Source organism: Coloeus monedula, assembly GCF_965178545.1.
Source record: "Coloeus monedula genome assembly, chromosome: 28".
Taxonomy (NCBI): domain Eukaryota; kingdom Metazoa; phylum Chordata; class Aves; order Passeriformes; family Corvidae; genus Coloeus; species Coloeus monedula.
In genome coordinates this window covers 1,916,737-1,934,555 of record NC_138808.1, presented here as the reverse complement: position 1 = coordinate 1,934,555, position 17,819 = coordinate 1,916,737, and the positions used below count along the sequence as shown (strand labels likewise).

The window sequence follows — 17,819 nt, the reverse complement described above, 5'->3', positions numbered from 1 at the left end:
AGCCAGGGAACGGTTTGGGTGGGAAGGGACCTTAAATCCCACCTCATTCCACCCCTTCCACCATCCCAGGCTGCTCCAACCCAGCCTTGGCCACTTCCAGGGATGGGGCAGCCACAACCTGAGCTGTGCCAGGAGCTGCCCAGACCTCTCCCGTGCCAGAATTCCCTGTTTTCCTTCCTGTCCACTCGGGGTAGACAGAAAGCCGGGACCCCATTCCAGTGCTGAAACCTTGGGAGCTTTCCCTGGATGCTGCTGAGCTCCCGAAGTTTCCCCGTTGTAGCTGCAAATCCCGAATCACGGCTGCGGACAAATCCCTTCGGATTCCGCTCTTCCCGACTTCACCTGAGGAGTTTCTCCGGAGCCCCTCAGAGAGCAGGGGCTGTGGGAGCGGGAGGGTTCATCTGGGGCGATGCAGAGCCTGTGGAAGCTCCGTCTGCGGGGTTTGGGATCGGAGGGAACGCAGGGCGCGGCTGCTGTCCTGCTCTGGTGCGGAATTCCCCCAGAGTTTTTGCAGGAATGGGATTTCTGGGCGGGTTTCCAGTGCCTTCCCCGATCCCACACAGAGTTGGGACACGCTGCTGCTCGACCCGAGTGGTTTTCCTTAAGGAAAGGTTGGGAATGTGTTCCTACAATCTCGTTAGAACTCCCTTTTCCCAGCCGGAATTCCCTCTGTGGAGCTGGGAGCTTTGTCCTCCCTCCCCAGGATTTCTCCAGCCCTGGGAGTTTTCTCCTCTCCCTATGCAGGGCCAGGGGTTGGACTCAGATGATCCCTGTGGGTCCCTTCAACTCGGGATACTCGATGATCCCAAAATCCCTCCGTTTCGGGGAAACAAAATCCAGCCCTTTCCGGACTCAGAGCAGCCGGGCTCAGCAAGGCTTTGCCAGGAGCCCAAATTCCACCTCCCGGATGCGCTCTAATCCCAATTAGCGTCTCCCGGGCTAATCTCGGTCCCAATTAAAGCAACCTGGAGCTGTGCCGTGACCTTCCCCTCCCTTCCAGCTGCTCCCGAGGTCTCCCAGTGCCGGGATTCTTGGAAAGGCTCTGGCATCTGGCAGCGCTCGGCTCCTTGACACCTCCGGGAGCCCCGCGCTCGGCTGGGAGCCGCTCGCAGCCCTCCCGCGGGTGGTTTCCCCACATCCTTGTGTCCTTTGGCTCGAGTCCTTCGGGGAAACAACCGGAGAGGTTGGATCTGCGCAGGGAAAGGGCTGGCAAGTGGAATTTGCAGCTTGGAGTCGCTCCTTGATCCCGAGGGAGCCCCTAAAGCAGCGCTGACACGGGGTTGTCCTGGCACGGGGCGGCTTCTGGGCTCTTTGTGGAGGCTTTTCCCCTCTCAGATGTTCGGGTTCAGTGGGCGCTGAGCTTCCTGGGGGCTCCGAAATAAAACAAAACCGAGGCCCAGAGGGGAATTTGTTCACTTTCTGTTGGAGATGCTGAAGCGCTGCCTTGCCCCGGGAGGGTTTCACTGGGAGGCTGCTGCACTCTTTATCTGCATTTCCCTTCCCAAACATCCCTGGTGTGGCTGCAGGACCATCCAGAGGCTCCAGAAGGTCCCAGAAATAGAAATACAAATATTTACAAACAGAGCTCTGCGTTCTCGGAGTGTGGGACAGCGCTGGGAAAGCTTTAATGACCTTCAATAAAGTCATTTTTAAAGGGAGTTTTGGGGCCTCCTCAGCGGAATTTTTAGGGAGAGGTTCCTGCAGCCCAGCTTGGTTTGGGATCAGGATTTGCTGAGGCTTTAAAAATGCTGTTCCTGCAGTAGCAAGGAGCAGCCACTGAGGATGGAGCTGATTGAAGCAGGTGTCGGGGATGGAGGAGATCAGAACAGAAGTTTGGGGTGGAGCAGATCAAATCAGGTGTTTGGGACGGAGCAGATCAAATCAGGTGTTTGTTTAGGGATGGAGATGATCAAATCGGATGTCGCGGGATAGAGCAGATCCAACCAGATTTTGGGGATGGAGAAGATCAAAACCCGTTTGGGATGGAGCAGATTGGACCAGATTTTGGGGACGGAGCAGATCGAACCAGGTTTGGGGATGGAAGAGATGAAAACAGTTAAAAACAAAACCCAAACCCCCGATTTTTTGCCGTGGCCCTGCTGAGGCCAACCCCTCCCCTGGGTTGGCTCCTGACTCCCATCTGTCCTTCCCTATGATCCAAGGGGATTCCTGGAATTCTTTGTGCATCCATGAGCATCTCTGTGCCCCCGTTTGTGCCCTGGGCTAAACCCATCCCGTATCCATGACAACCATCCTGCGAGGTTTGTTCGGAGCCTGGTGCTGCTGGGCTCGGAGCCAGGAGGGTCTGACTGGTTCCAGTCCCGGTACTGGAGTGCCTGGATCCAGGAGCACTCTGATCCTGCCCTGCCAGCTGCATTCCCTCTGGGAAATCCCCTCTCCGTCTGCATTTCCTTCCTCTCATCCCTTCCAGGACCTGATTTTATCCCTCTCTCTCAGCCTCACCTCCTGACCCACAAAAAACTTGGCTCCTCGAGATCCAATGTTTATTTTCCAAGGTTTTTTCTCCTCCCCCCATCCTGATTTATGAGATCTGTTGGAAAACCTCCTCCTGCTTTTCCTGCTTCTCCTCCAGCACTGGGATTTTAATCCCCGTGCTTCGTTTTATTCCTCTCTTCCTTAGGCAAACACCTTTCGTTCCCAGCTCTCGGAGCATTCCAGCAGGGAATCTCCTGAGCACCATCCCTCTTTATCCACAGGGAAACTGAGGCACAGCCCTGGAAGTGTCCTGGCTGGGGTCACCCAGCAGGTCTGTGTTGGAGCTGAGGTTTGGATTGATGCCTCTGGAATTTTGAGTAACTTCCCTGGAATTCTGATCCATCCCCTCCTCAAGCAGCTTTTGAGGCTGTTCATGGATTTTGTGTCTCTGAGTGAGGATGTGAATTTTCCCGCTCATTTTTTTTTTTTTTTTTAAGGATAGACCAGATTTAGCTAAAATTCTGGAGAGTTTTAGTTTCTGGCTCCCCTGGCTTTGGAGCCAAGCCTTCCCCCTTCTCCCTCCCCTCCGGTGGCTGCCAGGAAATATCGGAGCTCCAGAGCTCTGGGGAGGTTTGTCCCACTGAGTTCTGGCATTGCTTCACTCGGAAACTATGGAATCCTCACCCCCCACATGTCCTGTTTGACCACTCCATGTGCTGGGATGCGAGCGGGAAGCAGGGAAAGAGTGGGATTTCACAGGATCTGGATGAAATTCCTCTCATGAGTCAGGAGAAGTTGCCTGTCCCTACCTTAAATTCTCCTTATTTAAGCCTTTGGATGGCAATAAATCCCTGTCCAGACTTCCAACCAATAATTGGAGACAGTTTCTGCTATTCCAGGATTATCCAAGGCTCCTGCCAAGTGTCCGGTGATGTTTTGAGTTGCTACAGATGGAACCAGACGTGCAGGAGCAGAAACAAATCCATTATCCCACTGGGAGCCCAGACTCTGGGATAAATCCCTCACTGCTGTTCGTGGTATTTCCCCACCCTCCTGGTTTTCCATCGTTTGGGACGGGTTTGGCTTCTTTAGGGAAGGAGCTGGGGGGGAAAAAACCAGTTCAGTTCTGTCCTGGGAGGATTTGGATGAAGATTTCCTGCTGGATTTATGGAGAAACAGGAAAACCACTTGCTACAACTTCCAACCTGGAGAATTTTACTGGGGAAATGTATTTTTTGGTTGAATTTGCCAAGTCGACCTAAACTTTTAAATGTTGGGGTCTTTTTTTTCATTTTGTTCATCCGCCCCACAAGAAACACCCGAGCTGAGTTCGGTTTTTCCAGCGGTGTTGGACACAACCTCTCAATTCCCAAGAGAGATCACATTGATATCAACCTTTACTCAAACTCTGATTTCCTTCTTTCCAGGACGGCCCTGCCAGCAGCGCCTGCATCGGCCCCTGAGGACGGTGAGCTCTGAAAATGGGAAGATCCCACGTTTTTCCCTCCAACCACTGCCTGCTGCTGCTGCTCCTCTCCTCGCTGAGCTGCGCCCAGTACGAGCACTGGCCGTACCTGCCCGGCTACCCCGAGCCAGCCCCTCAAGTGTTCCAGCCCTCCCAGAGAGCCCCAAACGTCCCCAAAATCCAGCTGAGGCTGGCGGGGCAGAAGAGGAAGCACAACGAGGGCAGGGTGGAGGTGTTCTACGGCGGCGAGTGGGGCACCGTGTGCGACGACGACTTCTCCATCCACGCCGCCCACGTGGTGTGCCGGGAGCTGGGCTACGTGGAGGCCGTGTCCTGGCTGCCCAGCTCCAAGTATGGCAAAGGAGAAGGTGAGGGGATCCCAGAGCAGCGTGGAGGGATCTTGCCAGCTCCAAATAATCCCTGATTTCGGTCTCATTGATGGTGGTGAGGGGGTTTCTCTCTCGTTGGGATCCGTGAGGTAAAAAAGGTGTAAAGTACTGGAAAGTATCCAAAGGATGGACACAGGGATGGGGAAGGGTCTGGAGCAGCTGAGGGCACCAGTTTGGGATCCCAGGGCACTGGGGGATCTTTCCAGCTCCCAGGAATCCCAGAGGTCTCAATTTAATTGGTGATGTTGGGGGGTTTCTTTCCTGTGCTGGGCTGGGTGGGTTTGGGATCTGTGAGGTAAAAAAGGTGTGGAATTATTGGGGAGCATCCAAAGGATGGACACAAGGATGGGGAAGGGTCTGGAGCAGCTGAGGGCACCAGTTTGGGATCCCAGGGCACTGGGGGGTCTCTCCAGCTCCCAGGAATCCCCAATTTCAGTCTCATTGATGGGTTTGGGGTGTTTCTCTCTCATGCTGGGCCAGGCAGAGTTGGGATCCATGAGGTAAAAAAAGTGTGGAATTATTGGGAAGCATCCAAAGGATGGACCCAGGGATGGGGAAGGGTTTGGAGCAGCTGAGGGCACCTGGAAAAGAGGAGACTGAGAGGAGACTTTTTGGGATCTGCTCCTCCCCAGGGGCAGCTCCGGTCCCTCTGTGACAGGGACAGGGTCCAGGGAAAGCCGGAGCTGCGCCGGGGTTGGATTTGGGTTGGGTTGTTCTGGTCTGGGGCTCCAAAGGGGTCTGGACATTTCGCATCCTCTGCAGGATTCTGTGGGAATAACAGTTACTGGATTATACAGGAATGACCATTTTGGGTGCCCTCAGGCTGTTCCTGTGAGGAAAAGCTGTTCAGCCCCATCCCAAATTTTATCTAATGGAATCATGGAATGGTTTGGGTGGGAAGGGAGCTTGAAATCATCCAATTCCCCCTGTGCCATAGCAGGGACACCTCCCACTGTCCCAGGCTGCTCCAGCCTGGCCTTGGGCACTGCCAGGGATCCAGGGGCAGCCACAGCTGCTCTGGGAATTCCATCCCAGCCCCTCCCCACCCTCACAGGGAGGAATTTCTTCCCAAATTCCATCTAAATTTCTCTTCTTCCACCTTAAAACCGCTCCCCTTGTCCCGGAGATGTGCTTTTCCGTGTTTCATTTTCCTTTCCTGCCCTTTTCACTTGCACCTGGTGGATGTGGGAGAAATCCCACCTGAATCCCAAACACATGCAGGACAAACACTTGGAAAGGAGGATATTTGGGTGTGACAGCCGTGAATTCCCAAACCCACCGAGGTGGAGAGGGAAAACTCAGACAGGACACAGGAATAGCAGCGTGTCTGGGTAACAGCGGGTACCCCAAGGGATTTGCCGGGATTTGGGATTGAGTGTTGTCCCCCAGAGGATTTTTCCTGCCCTTCCTGGATCCTAGCATCCCACAGGGATAAAATTCCCCTCAGGAGGGCCGAACGGGCTGGCTGGGCTGGTTTTTAGGACTTTTTGAGTGCTCACACCTATAATGTCCCACCAAAGAGCGAGCGCAGCCTGAGCAGTGACCGACTGAACTCGCAAACCTGGAATGTGCTCCCAAACTTGTGGATTTTGGCTCCGCAGGCAGAGCAGGAGATTCCCAAGCGAGGAAGAGGCCGTGACATCAGAAAACAAACCCGGTGGGAGGGGGCATTCCCAGGGAAATCCCAAGGCCTCGAGTCCCAAATCCAGGCTCTGGGGGGGCTCTTCCCGCTCTGCTTTTTAGGGAGCAGCTCTGGGGCTGCTGGAACAGCGCTGGGGCAGCCAAGGGAAACGAATTCCTGCGGAAAATCCCGGCAGCGCTTGCGTCCCAAGGGGGTTTTACTCTTGGGATTAGGTTGGAAAACAGCTCCCGGATTTCTCCTCGTGGAGCCTGAGTTGTGTTTTCTTGGCATTGCAGGGAAAATTTGGCTGGACAACGTGCACTGCACGGGCAAGGAGAGCAGCCTGGCCGCCTGCGGCTCCAACGGCTGGGGAGTGACCGACTGCAAGCACACCGAGGACGTGGGAGTGGTGTGCAGCGAGAAGAGGATCCCCGGCTTCAAGTTTGACAACTCCCTGATTAATCAAATTGAGGTAAACGGGGTAAAAACTCTCATCCAGAGTCTTGTGGGGATGGGGGTGGCTGGGACTTCAACACATTTATAATTGATCCTGTATTTATCCCATATATTTATCCGTATTATCAGTTGATCCCGTATTTCTCCCATATATTTATCCATATTATCAGTTGATCCCGTATTTATCCCATATATTTATCCATATTATCAGTTGATCCCGTTTTTATCCCACATATTTATCCATAATATCAGTTGATCTCGTATTTATCCCATATATTTATCCATATTATCAGTTGATCTCGTATTTATCCCACATATTTATCCGTATTATCAGTTGATCTCATATTTATCCCATATATTTATCCATAATACCAATTGATCCCATATTTATCCCATATATTCATCCATATTATCAATTTATCCCATATTTATTCACATTATTTATTCCACATTATCAATTTATCCCACATGTTTATCCCATGTTTATCCCACATGTTTATCCCATGTTTATCCCATGTTTATCCCACATGTTTATCCCATGTTTATCCCATGTTTATCCCATCTCTGTGGTTAAAACAAACCCTTGGCTGCTCCTGGCTGGGCTGGAGAGGCAAAATTCAGGTTCCAGTTTCAGAATGTCAGAGAAAGAATCAGAATTTGAAGCAGTCTGAGGGGTTTTTTTGGGTTTTGTTACTATGAATTATTCCAGTCCCTCAATCTATTTTTCAAAACTGGAAGCTGTTCTGTTAATATTTCAAAGGATGAATTTTGAGAGACAAAATGTGCACTTGATTAATCAAATTGAGGTAAACGGGGTAAAAACTCTTATCCAGAGTCCTGTGGGGATGGGGGTGGCTGGGACTTCAACACATTTTCAGTTGATCCCGTATTTATCCCACATATTTATCCAAATTATCAGTTGATCCCGTATTTATCCCACATATTTATCCATATTATCAGTTTATCCCGTATTTATCCCACATATTTATCCAAATTATCAGTTGATCTCATATTTATCCCATATATTTATCCATATTATCAATTTATCCCATATTTATTCACATTATTCATTTCACATTATCAATTTATCCCACATGTTTATCCCACATGTTTATCCCACATGTTTATCCCATGTTTATCCCATCTCTGTGGTTAAAACAAACCCTTGGCTGCTCCTGGCTGGGCTGGAGAGGCAAAATTCAGGTTCCAGTTTCAGAATGTCAGAGAAAGAATCAGAATTTGAAACACTCAGAGATTTATTTTATTTATTTTTTTGCTACGAATTCTTCCAGTTCCCCAATCCACTTTTCAAAACTGGAAGCCGTTCTTTTGGCATTTCAGAGGATGAATTTAGAGAGACAAAATGTGCGCTGTGCTCACAGAACTTCCAGCCTTTTTTCCATTCCAAAGGACAAAAATCCGCAGTTTTCTCTCCCCTTTTAATGCTGGGGCCGGGTTGGAGCTCTCTGGGATAACGGGGGCAGCAGGAAGGGCTGGATTTGGGGTGGGATAATTCCTCCAGCCGTGGTTGGGTTGACAGGGAAAGATTTAAAGATATTTTGGCGTACTTTGGAGGAGCAGTGACGGAGAAAGCGGGATAAAAGTATGGAATGTTTGTGGGAATGCGGGGTTCGAGCTGGAGGTGAGGAGGGGAAGCCGTGGGCCGCTCGCTGCTGTGGGGAAGGCTCGGGGCTGTCCCCGGTCCCACCGGGAGGCTGAGGGGGAGAGCCGGGAAAAGGCAGAACCGGAGGGCTCGGATCACATCCCAGTGGGATTTCTGCGGGAGAAAGGAATGAGGGAATGCTGGGCTGGAAGGGAGCTGGGATGAGCTCTTCAGAGGGGGGGAAAAAAAGGCTTTTTTCCCTTCAACTCCTCAGCTTGGGAAGTTTGTGGTGCCTCAGGCAGCGCCTCCCTTTTCTTGGATTTTTCCCTGTCTGAATCCCCTGGCTGCTCTTGGCCAAAATTTATGGAAAGAGCCCCCCCCACTCCCCGTAAGCGTTTTCCAGCTCCTTTTAAGCAGCCAGGGAACATCCAGGATGTGCTGCACATCCCAGCGTGGTTCCCAGGGATGAATCCTTGGGTTTGTTCGTGAGCTGGAGCGGATCCGGGCTCTCGGGATGAGCGCTCAGCGTTCCAGGGAAGGGCTGCAGGTACAGGACGTGAGGGATTAAATTCCTTTCCTTGCCCTGACCTCGCTTCCCCTGGCTCGGGAGGGATCATCCCGAGCCGCTCCATCAATGGCTCCGTTGTGTCGCAGGGAATGAGGCGGGATCGTGGAACACCAGGGGTGGCTTTGGCAGCCCTGAAGCCACAGAGAGTCCTCAAAACACCTGGGAGAAAAACTGGTTTAGTCTAGACGGAGGTCACCTCACTCCCAGCTGCTCCAGAAATGAATCATGGAAGCGTTGGAGGGCTCTGCTTTTCCATGAGCTCAGCGCTGGGGCTGCATGAGCGGAGCACGTCGGATAATTGGGAACGAGCTCAGCTGCTGCTCTGGGGGTGCTGAAACTTCAGAGGGATCAGGAGGCTGAAGCGATTCCCGGAGCAGAAGCCCGGATCCATCAGCGGGATCGCTCGGGAGAAAGGGATGCGAAAGGGAGAAGGGGATTTATTTTTAGGAGCTGCACTGAGGGGGGTGGAAGTGCTGCAGTTCCCGGGCAGGGGCTGCTCTCACCCCCAGCTCGTCCCTGCCTGCCTCAACCTGACAGAAAACAGGTGAAAATTAGAGACTGGGGGAAAAACCCTTCCCTGGGAGGGTGGGGAGGGGCTGGGACGGATTTCCCAGAGAAGCTGTGGCTGCCCCTGGATCCCTGGAAGTGCCCAAAACCAGGCTGGAGCACCCTGGGAGCTGTCCCTGCCCATGGCAGGGGGGGGTGGCACAGGATGATTTCAAGCTCCTTTCCCACCCAAACCACTCCGGGGTTCTGTTTCTCCCCGAATTTCAGGAACCCTCCCACCACACCGCTGCTTCCACTCTGCAAATTCCAGCTGCTTTCCCCCCTCTCCCTATAAAATCCCTGGAGCTGAAGGGCTCCTTCCCTGCTGGTTCCCTTGCAGCAGGATTAAGGCTGGAGGTGAGGAGCTGGAATGTTTGGGATGCCATCGCGGGAGCTCCTTGCAGTCACAAGTGGCTGTCAAATGTTTCGGCTCCTTCCTCCTGTGAGTTTTCCTTCTCTTCTCTCTGCTTTATCCCCTCAGCAGCCAGTGGGGCACAGCTGGAGCCAGAAACGAGGAGCAGGGTGATTCAGGGGCTCACAAATCCACACCAGGGGGGTCCAAAGCCTCCTGTGAAGGCGAGTTTGGAAGTCTTTGCCCTTCCCAACGCGCCTGGGAATGCTGCAGTCATTCCTCGCGTTCATCGGGGGCTTGGGAGCCCCTGGGTTCCTCAGCCTGGAGCCCAGGGCTTGTCCAAGTGATGTTTTCTCTTTGGAATGAGGGGTGAGGGGGCTGGAATTTCCTCGGAGCCCTGCTGTGGTCAGGACTCTCCATCAGCTTCCGCACTGACAGAGCAAAGCCGGAGCGATCCCACCGGAATTCCCAGGGAGAGATTCCGGTCCGTGCTCCCTCCGCTGCTCAAACCAGGCTTTACTAAAATAGGCCTGGCTGGAGGTGCTGCATCGAGCTTGGCTGTCGGATTCCACCTTCCCAAGCTGCATTCCCACCCTGCTTGTGATTCCCAAACGGATCTGTTTGCTGGGAACAGGAGCGAGGGCTGATGCTGGGCGGGTGATCCCAGGGAGCGGCTGGAGCTGGGCCAGGGGAGGTTTAGTTGAATATTGGGAAAAGGTTCTGATCCTTGAGCGTGGCCTTGGGCACTTCCAGGGATCCAGGGGCAGCCACAGCTGCTCTGGGAATTCCATCCCAGCCCCTCCCAGCCAGGAATTCCTTCCCAATATCCCATCCATCCCTGCCCTCTGGCAGTGGGAAGCCATTCCCTGTGTCCTGTCCCTCCAGCCCTTGTCCCAAATCCCTCTCCATCTTTCTCTCAGCTCCTTCAGGCACTGGAAGGCCACAATGAGGTCACCCCAAAGCTTCTGAGCAATCCCAATTCTCTCAGCTTTTGGTCATCATTTACAAAATCTTAAAGCCCCTTTGGTGCAAATTCCCTGGGGCTGGGAATGTTTCCCACAGAAAATCAGGGGGTGGAAAAGCAGCCGTGACCCCACGGTGCCAGGGCCCTGCTCGGTGGCATTTTGCCCCAGTCTGGCTCAGCTCTGCCTCTCGAGGAGCCCCCACTCCTTCAGGAGCAGCTCGATAACCCCTGAGCCGAGTTTATTTTCCTTGGCCGCCGTGCACAGCTCCGCTTCCCGCTTTGGAAAAGCCGCGGGTCAGAGGGATAGGATGACGTTTTCCATGGCCATAAATCACCCGGCCATTCCATATGGATGTGCTCAGACAGATCTCTTCCCATCACAGCTCGTGTTTGGAGGGTTAGGTCACACCTCTTCCCATCCCGGAGCTTTTCCATCCTTTTTCCTGCTGGGAATGGGCAGTGCTTGACCTCTGCTCCTGCGATGGGCACAGGGAAGTGTTTGGGGGGAGGGTGAGTGATAAGGACGGGGGGGGAGACAGGCAGGAAGGGGTTAATCCTCCCGGCAGCACCAGAAATCCACCCCTCCCTTGTTCAAATTCCATCTTTTTTGCTGCTTTCCACCCCCACTGCAGCTTTCAGAGGATTCCTTGGAGGTTGACGGAGGTGCAGAGCCTTTGCTGGGTGTCAGGAGCTCAGAAATCCGAGCGATTCCCTGTGTGTTCCCAAAGCTGGGAATGCCATCCCTGCTTTTCCAACAGCTCCTGCAGTCACTCTGTGCTATCCAAACTCAGTCCAGACCCACCTGCAGCTGCTTTCCCAGCTCCTCCAGTGATTTAAAGGCCCCAGTGACCCGATTCCTACCTTAATTGATTCCCGAAATCAACGCCCCAGCGGGATCTGATTTAACGCACGCCCCAAAACATCCTTAACAAAATATTTGCTGTCAAACTCCTTCCTCTGCGTGCGCCCACACAGCCTTCAAATAGGCCAGGCTCTAAATATATTGAATTTCTGCAGCTTTTAGAGGCTCACAAATAGCTCTGGTACCTGAGGCCAGCCCAGGGCTTTGGCCAGACGGTGGCCAGACAGGTCTGGCTCAGCACGCCAGGCCCTGCTGCTATTTCTGGCCTTCGTTTCCCCTCTGGGTACTTGGGAGGCACAAAAATCTCACTTCAAAGCCCAAGAGGCTCAAAGGCTTTGGTTGTGCCGGGTTAAAAGTGGGTTGAGCCATCCCCGGAAGCGTCCAAGGCCAGGTTGGATGGGGTTTGGAACCACCTGGGATAGGGGAAGGTGTCCCAGGGGTGGGATGAGGTGAGCTTTAAGGTCCCTTCCAACACGAAGCATTCGGTGATTCTGCTAATTCCAGGTTTTTAACGAGCGGGGAGAGGCTCTGCCAGGCCCTGTTCAGGAGCTCGCAGTCAAACCAGGCTTTGGATGAGGCTGAACTGAGCTGGAAGGTGCAGGGAGGGAAGGGGGATGAGGTTGTGGTTTGTCCCCAGGTAAATCTCCCTCTTTTCCAGCTTTTTGCCATGAAAATCAGTGGAATCTCCGTCCCCACCATGGAGATTTGTCACACAGGTGCCCCCCACCTCATCTCTGTGTCCTGCAGCACTCGGTGTTTAATTAGAAAGGCTTTCCTCGCCTGTTTGTTGTGATGATGCCTCGATGTGGCTCCTGAAAACAGAGGCCAGACGAGAGTCAGAGAATAAAAGCAGGGATTGATTTGCGGGGCCTTCAAAGGTTCACCCTGGGCAGGCCAAAGGCTCCACCCAAGATGGACTCCGGGTTCCTCAGCCTTTTATAAGTTTGACCTATTTGCATATCAGGGTTAATTCTCCAATTCTAACCTCCGTTAATGATGTAATTACCCCAAGTTTGCCTCTCCTCTTCAGAGGCTTTTAGTTCACACATTTTGGGGGCTGGGACAATGGAGGTGTCCTTGGAGAGCAAACCTAGCGAGGGTTTGTTATGTGTGACCAGCACGAGAGAGCAGCAGCTGAGAGGCCACAGGAAACCTCAGAGTGACCCAGCAGGCAGCGCAGGATTGGAGAAATGTAAAAGTTCAAAAATCAGTGACAACAGGGTTTGAGTTTCGCCTCGCTGTGAATGTTTAATTCTCTAACCCAAAGCCCAAGGGCAGCACAAATTCTGCTGCTCTGTGGGCCTGGGAGGGTCTTCAGCACCTCCTGATGTCAGGGGAATGTTCATGGAGCTGATATGGGGGTAACCCCCGAGTTTTGGTGCTGTGAATTCAAAGGGAGAGCGATGATTTGCCTCAGTGGCCGCTTTGTGGCCGTTTGTGGCACATCAGGGTGTGGGAATCAGGGAATCAGGGAAGGGTTTGGGTTGGAAGGGCCCTTAAAGACCATTCTGCTCTTCAAATATTGAACTTGTCCTCAGGACGGAGTGGGATGGTCTGGGTGAGAAGGTGCTGATCAGTCAGAGGTTGGGCTTAACGAGCTTGGAGGTCTTTAGCAGAGATTTCATTTAATTAATTCGGTGTTCCTGACCTTGCTGTGCCTTGGCAATAAATTTTCCCCACTTTCAGTGCCTGACGCAGACACTTTGAGGCAGCTCAGCAGAAAGGAGACAGGGTCTGACAAAGCTGTGCCCATCAGGAACCCCCCCAGCCCTGCTGCTGCCAGGACAGAGCCATGTCCTGCCCTAAGCTGAGCCTGCCCTAAGCTGAGCCTGCCCCGTGCCAAAGCCTCTCCAGGCTCCACTGCTCCTGCTCTGCTCCCTCGCTGGTGTCCCCAGCCTTTCCCAGCGCTGTCCCCTCACTCTGCCCGGGCAATCAGGAGGCTCCTGGAGCCTTTCCCAGCTGAGCCAGGCTTTGTCAGCCCTAATCTGCACTGGGTTTGTTCCTGGCCCCTAAGCCTGACTCTGCTCCCCGACCCTTTTGTGCTGCTCTGGTCTGGCAGCCCCAGCCTGGCTGCTGTCCCCAGGGGCCACTGTCCCACCCCCCGGCTTTGTCCCATCCTCCCGTGTTTATTTTACAGCCGGGACCTTGGGGTGACTCAGAGGCTCAGCTCCAGATGTTTAAACCCAAACAGATCCCACCCATTCCGATGGATGTGGAGGGAAAGCTTTAAAAAGAGTCATTTTCCTTTGGTGGCTGAGATTTTAATGGAAGTGAAGGTTTTTAAGGTGCCCCTGGGATGGACAAAGCCCCTGTGGGAAGATTTTTGTGTTGAGTTGTGGATAGGAGGAAAAAAAATCAATTTCTTGTCCAAGTTTCACCCTTCATTCCCAAGGTTTGGAAGCAGAGAAATCCTGGAGCTCTGTTGGGAGTGAGAAAGGATGATCCGAATAGGTTTTATTTAAGGGGCAGTGGGTTAGGCCAGGCTTAGGGAAGGAAAGAGGAGTTTGAGAGGATCGTGGGGCTCTTAAAGCAGGATTGAGATGACAATGGATTATCCAGGGACAGAGCAGAGAGAAATCCAAACTCCAGGGTGATTCAGCACCAGGGCAGCGTCTGCAGCCTGGGATTTCTAGGAATAGGATCCTGTCCCTGGATGGATTCCTGAGCATCCTCCAAAAGGAAAGGGAACGGCTGGGTTTGGGCACGGAGAAGGCCCCAGAGAAACCATCCTGGCCATCCCCTGCCAGCACAAAGCCCGGGGCGAACGGCGCAGGCGAATATTACAAAAGTTGGGGGGGATTTTGCCGTCGGACCCGGAGCTGTGGGGAAGTTCAGAGGGTTTGGTTCAGAGGGTGGAAACAAAAGCAGCTGAGGCTCATGTGAAAACTTTTCCAAGCCAGGAATCCTTTTGTGAGGGCTCAAAAACAAACCCTTTCCTCTGGGCTGGCCCCGACGGCCGAGGCTCCGAGCCCCCGGTTTCGTAACGGAGCTCGGAGCCTCTGCCAGGGGTTTGTGTCCCGGCTGGAGAGGAGCAGCTCTGCGGGCCCTGGATGTGGCTCTTGGCAGGGAAAGGATTGGGATAGAGGAAATACGGCCCAGCACGGAAGAGTTTCACACATTTTTCCCTCATTTCTGTACTGATTTGTGCTGTAGGATGCTGGCAGTCCCAGCTGAGATCGTGGAATCATGGAATGGGTTGGGTGGGAAGGGATTTAAATCCCATCCAGTGCCACCTCCCGCTATCCCAGGTTGCTCCAACCTGGTCTTGGGCACTTCCAGGGATCCAGGAGCAGCCACAGCTCCTCTGGGAATTCCAGCCCACCCTCCCAGGGAAGGATTTCTTCCCAATGTCCCATCTCACCGTGCCCTCTTCCTACTCCAAACCATTCCCCCCCTCCTGTCCCTCCCTCCCTTATCCCAAATCCCTCTCCATCACATCTCTGCCTCCCCAGAACGAGGCATGGTGTAACCCCAGCTCCCTCTTGCTCCCAGAGTTTTCCTGGTTGTGGGAAGGCTCTCCACGTGTCCATTGAGCACGGAGAGGGGGATTTGGGGAATCTGCTTTATCCATTAGGTGTTGTTTGCTCCCAGTTTTTCTCTGGAATCTGTTTTCACCATCAGCCCAGCTGGAGGATAAACTATTCCTGCCTGGATTTTCATTATCGAACAGCCCCAATGTAACAAAACCTCCGCAGCCAAAGGAAACCATTCCACTCCCAAAGAATTACTGGGAAAAAGCTCTTGGCAGCCCTTTCTCCTGGAGAACCCTCAGCGTGCTCATTTTGATCCTTTGTTCTTGAATTTTCCAACATAAAGCCGAGCTCTGCAGTCTCCTGAATTCCCCTCTGAGGTTTCGCTCTTTGTTCAGAGCCGGAGCAAACCCTTGAGTTGCTCCATCGAGAATTCCCTGCTCTGAACCAGCTCCGGGAGGGAAAAGGGGACAGGATTGGGGTCGGTTTTGCTCTCAGACAAAATTCCCCGCTCTGAACCAGCTCCGGAAGGGAAAAGGAGACGGGATTGGGGTCGGTTTTGCTCTCAGACAGATGCTGAAAACGTCACTGTGGTCTGTTAGAGCCATCAGGAGACGAATTCCCTCCAGGAATGAAACGATGCCTCATTTCTCACTGCTTTGCTCAGGTTTTTATCCTCCTCGGCAAATTCAGGCCAAAAAAAAATGATGACAAAAGAGCTGGAAGCACCAAACAGAATCCCAGGTTGGAGCAGGATTTCTTTTTGTGCCTGAGTCAGCATCTCTGGAGGACAGGGATGGGATGGGATGGGATGGGATGGGATGGGATGGGATGGGATGGGATACCTCTGGAGAGAGCCTGAGGTGCCACACTGGCCCCAGGAATGTTTTCCCAAATCCAAGAGCAAAAATTCCATTCGCACCTTATTTTTCACTGCTGTAAAATAACCCACAAGGACGACCCAGACCAGTGAGTCAGGGGGAAAGAAATGTCCAAATGCGCAGCCTGGAGTGGGAAATACGGGAATTTTGAGTCCTGGAGTGGGAAATAGAGAGATCTGGAGTCCTGGAATGGGAAATAGAGGGATTTCGAGTCCCGAGTGGGAAATAGAAGGATCTCAAATCCTGGAGTGGGGAATACAGGGATCTTGAGTGCTGGAGAGGGAAATGCAGGAATTTTGAGTGCTGGAGTGGGAAATGCAGGAATTTTGGGTCCTGGAGTGGGGAATACAGGAATTTCGAGTCCCGGAGTGGGGAATACAGGGATCTCGAGTGCTGGAGTGGGGAATACAGGAATTTCGAGTCCCCGAGTGGGGAATACAGGGATCTCAAGTCCTGCTGTGGGTCTCGGGTATCCCATTCCTGCTGTGCTCAGAGCTCTTCTGGAAACAGATGGAACAACTCATTTGGATTTGTTAGGCTGCAGAAATAATTGCAAGAATAACAGGCAAATCCCAAAGTACCTCCCAGCATTCCCAAGCTTCCCATCTTTCGGGAGGTTTGCATTTTTTTGCCTCATTGCGACTTTTCTCTCTCCTCCTCAGCTTCAGTGGGTTGGTTTCTCTCTCTGCCTGATGCTCTGATGCCGTAAATCCCAGCATGGGATTCCCAGATCCATCCAGGGCTTTGGATCACTAAAATCCACCCTCTGGCTTGGAAAATCCGTGAGGTGGAGGTGCCTGGAAGCTGCAGGAATGCAGCAGGGCAGGATTGTTCTGCGTTACCCGGCTCAGTGCTCTCCCCTCAGCATCTGGTGCTGGCAGGGACAGGCCGGATGTCCTGGGATTTGGGGAACAGAGCTCCCGCCAGGCTGGGGGAGTGGGAAAAAGAGGAAAAACCCCAAATCTGTTGGATCAGGAGAGGAAAACCCAAATATCCTTGATCAGAAGGTGGCTGCTTTAGAGCTGGGGGTCCAGCTGTGTTCCCTGCTGCAGGAGGGATCCTCAGGAGGAGGTGGGAGTTGAACCCTCAGGATCCTGGATAGGATTCCCTGCCTTTTGGGGGCTCTGGAGAAGCAGTTTGCTCTCCCTGCACCTGATTTCCCTGCAGGAGGAGCTTGGGAATCGCTGGTCATCCCAGGAATCATTGAGGCTGGAAAAGACCTCCAAGATCACATCCAACCGAGTCCTTCGAGTCCTCTGTTTGCCTTGGGGGTTTTCCAGCTTTTCCACCTGGATAACATTCCCTGGGATGGCCCAGCAGCGAGAACAGGGATGTTTAATGATGAGTGAGAGGTGGAACGCGGGAATGCCGATCCTGGGAAGCACCGGGCAGATGTTCAACATCTGGAACGGCACGCGACTCAAGCGCGGTGAGCCGCGGAGCAGCTTCCTCACGATACACCTGGAGCAGCACCGCTGGGTGTGAGCTCATTCCAAGGAGCGGCTGTGGCCTCCAGCCCGTCTAAATCCAAGGAAAAGGGAAGGGGCTGACCAGTGAAAGCCACGGGTGGGCTTCAGCACGTTCCTGACGCCGGGTCCAGAAGGAAAATGTCCCATTTCTGTGACTTTAATGTGCAACAGGGCTGGTCCTCGCCTAACTACGGGTGTCAGACCTACTCAGGGTTTCCTGTGGGGTGGATGAATCCCCCAGGCACAGATGGAAAACTCCCTCTCCCATTTTCCCAGCTGCCAGTGCAAATTGCCTCCCGTTTCCCGTCTTTTCCCAGGTGCTTTTCCAGCGCAGTTCAAAGTGTTGGCTCCCTTTAATAGGATTTTCTTAAAAACCCTTTGAGATCTTCAGCACCCAGAGCTGTTTCCAAGTGGGTTTCAGGCTTTGATTAACCTTTTTCCCAGGTGAAGAAAATGAGGCAGGGTAGGGGAAGCAGGGGAACAAAGTTCCCTCTGACGGCCCTGGGTAAACACAACTTCTCCAGCAAGGGAAAAACGGGAAACATTTCCTAAACTGCAGCAGGGAAAAACGAGTTGCAGGGTTTGGAAAGCAGCCTGAGGAGGCCCTGGAATGCCCTGAGGCTCCGATACCTTCCTGACAGCACGTAGTCAAAAACTCTGCAAGATTTGAGGAGAAACTGCCAAGTTTTAGGACAAACTTTGTGCTGCAAATGGATTTCTCAGGCTCCGCTGGGGAT

At 53.0% G+C, this 17,819-nt stretch overlaps 1 protein-coding gene across 1 annotated transcript in view; it reads left to right on the top strand.

The window, feature by feature from the left end:
* Positions 1-3,917: 3,917 nt before the first annotated feature.
* LOXL2 (lysyl oxidase like 2) overlaps positions 3,918-17,819 on the top strand; it is a gene marked incomplete at both ends in the record, with an annotated part of 42,401 nt that continues 28,499 nt past the window's right edge. Inside the window, 2 exons of the mRNA XM_082298288.1 lie at positions 3,918-4,269; positions 6,208-6,383. Of these exons, the coding sequence (XP_082154414.1) occupies positions 3,918-4,269; positions 6,208-6,383 (528 nt within the window). The remainder of the gene's footprint in view (positions 4,270-6,207; positions 6,384-17,819) is intronic.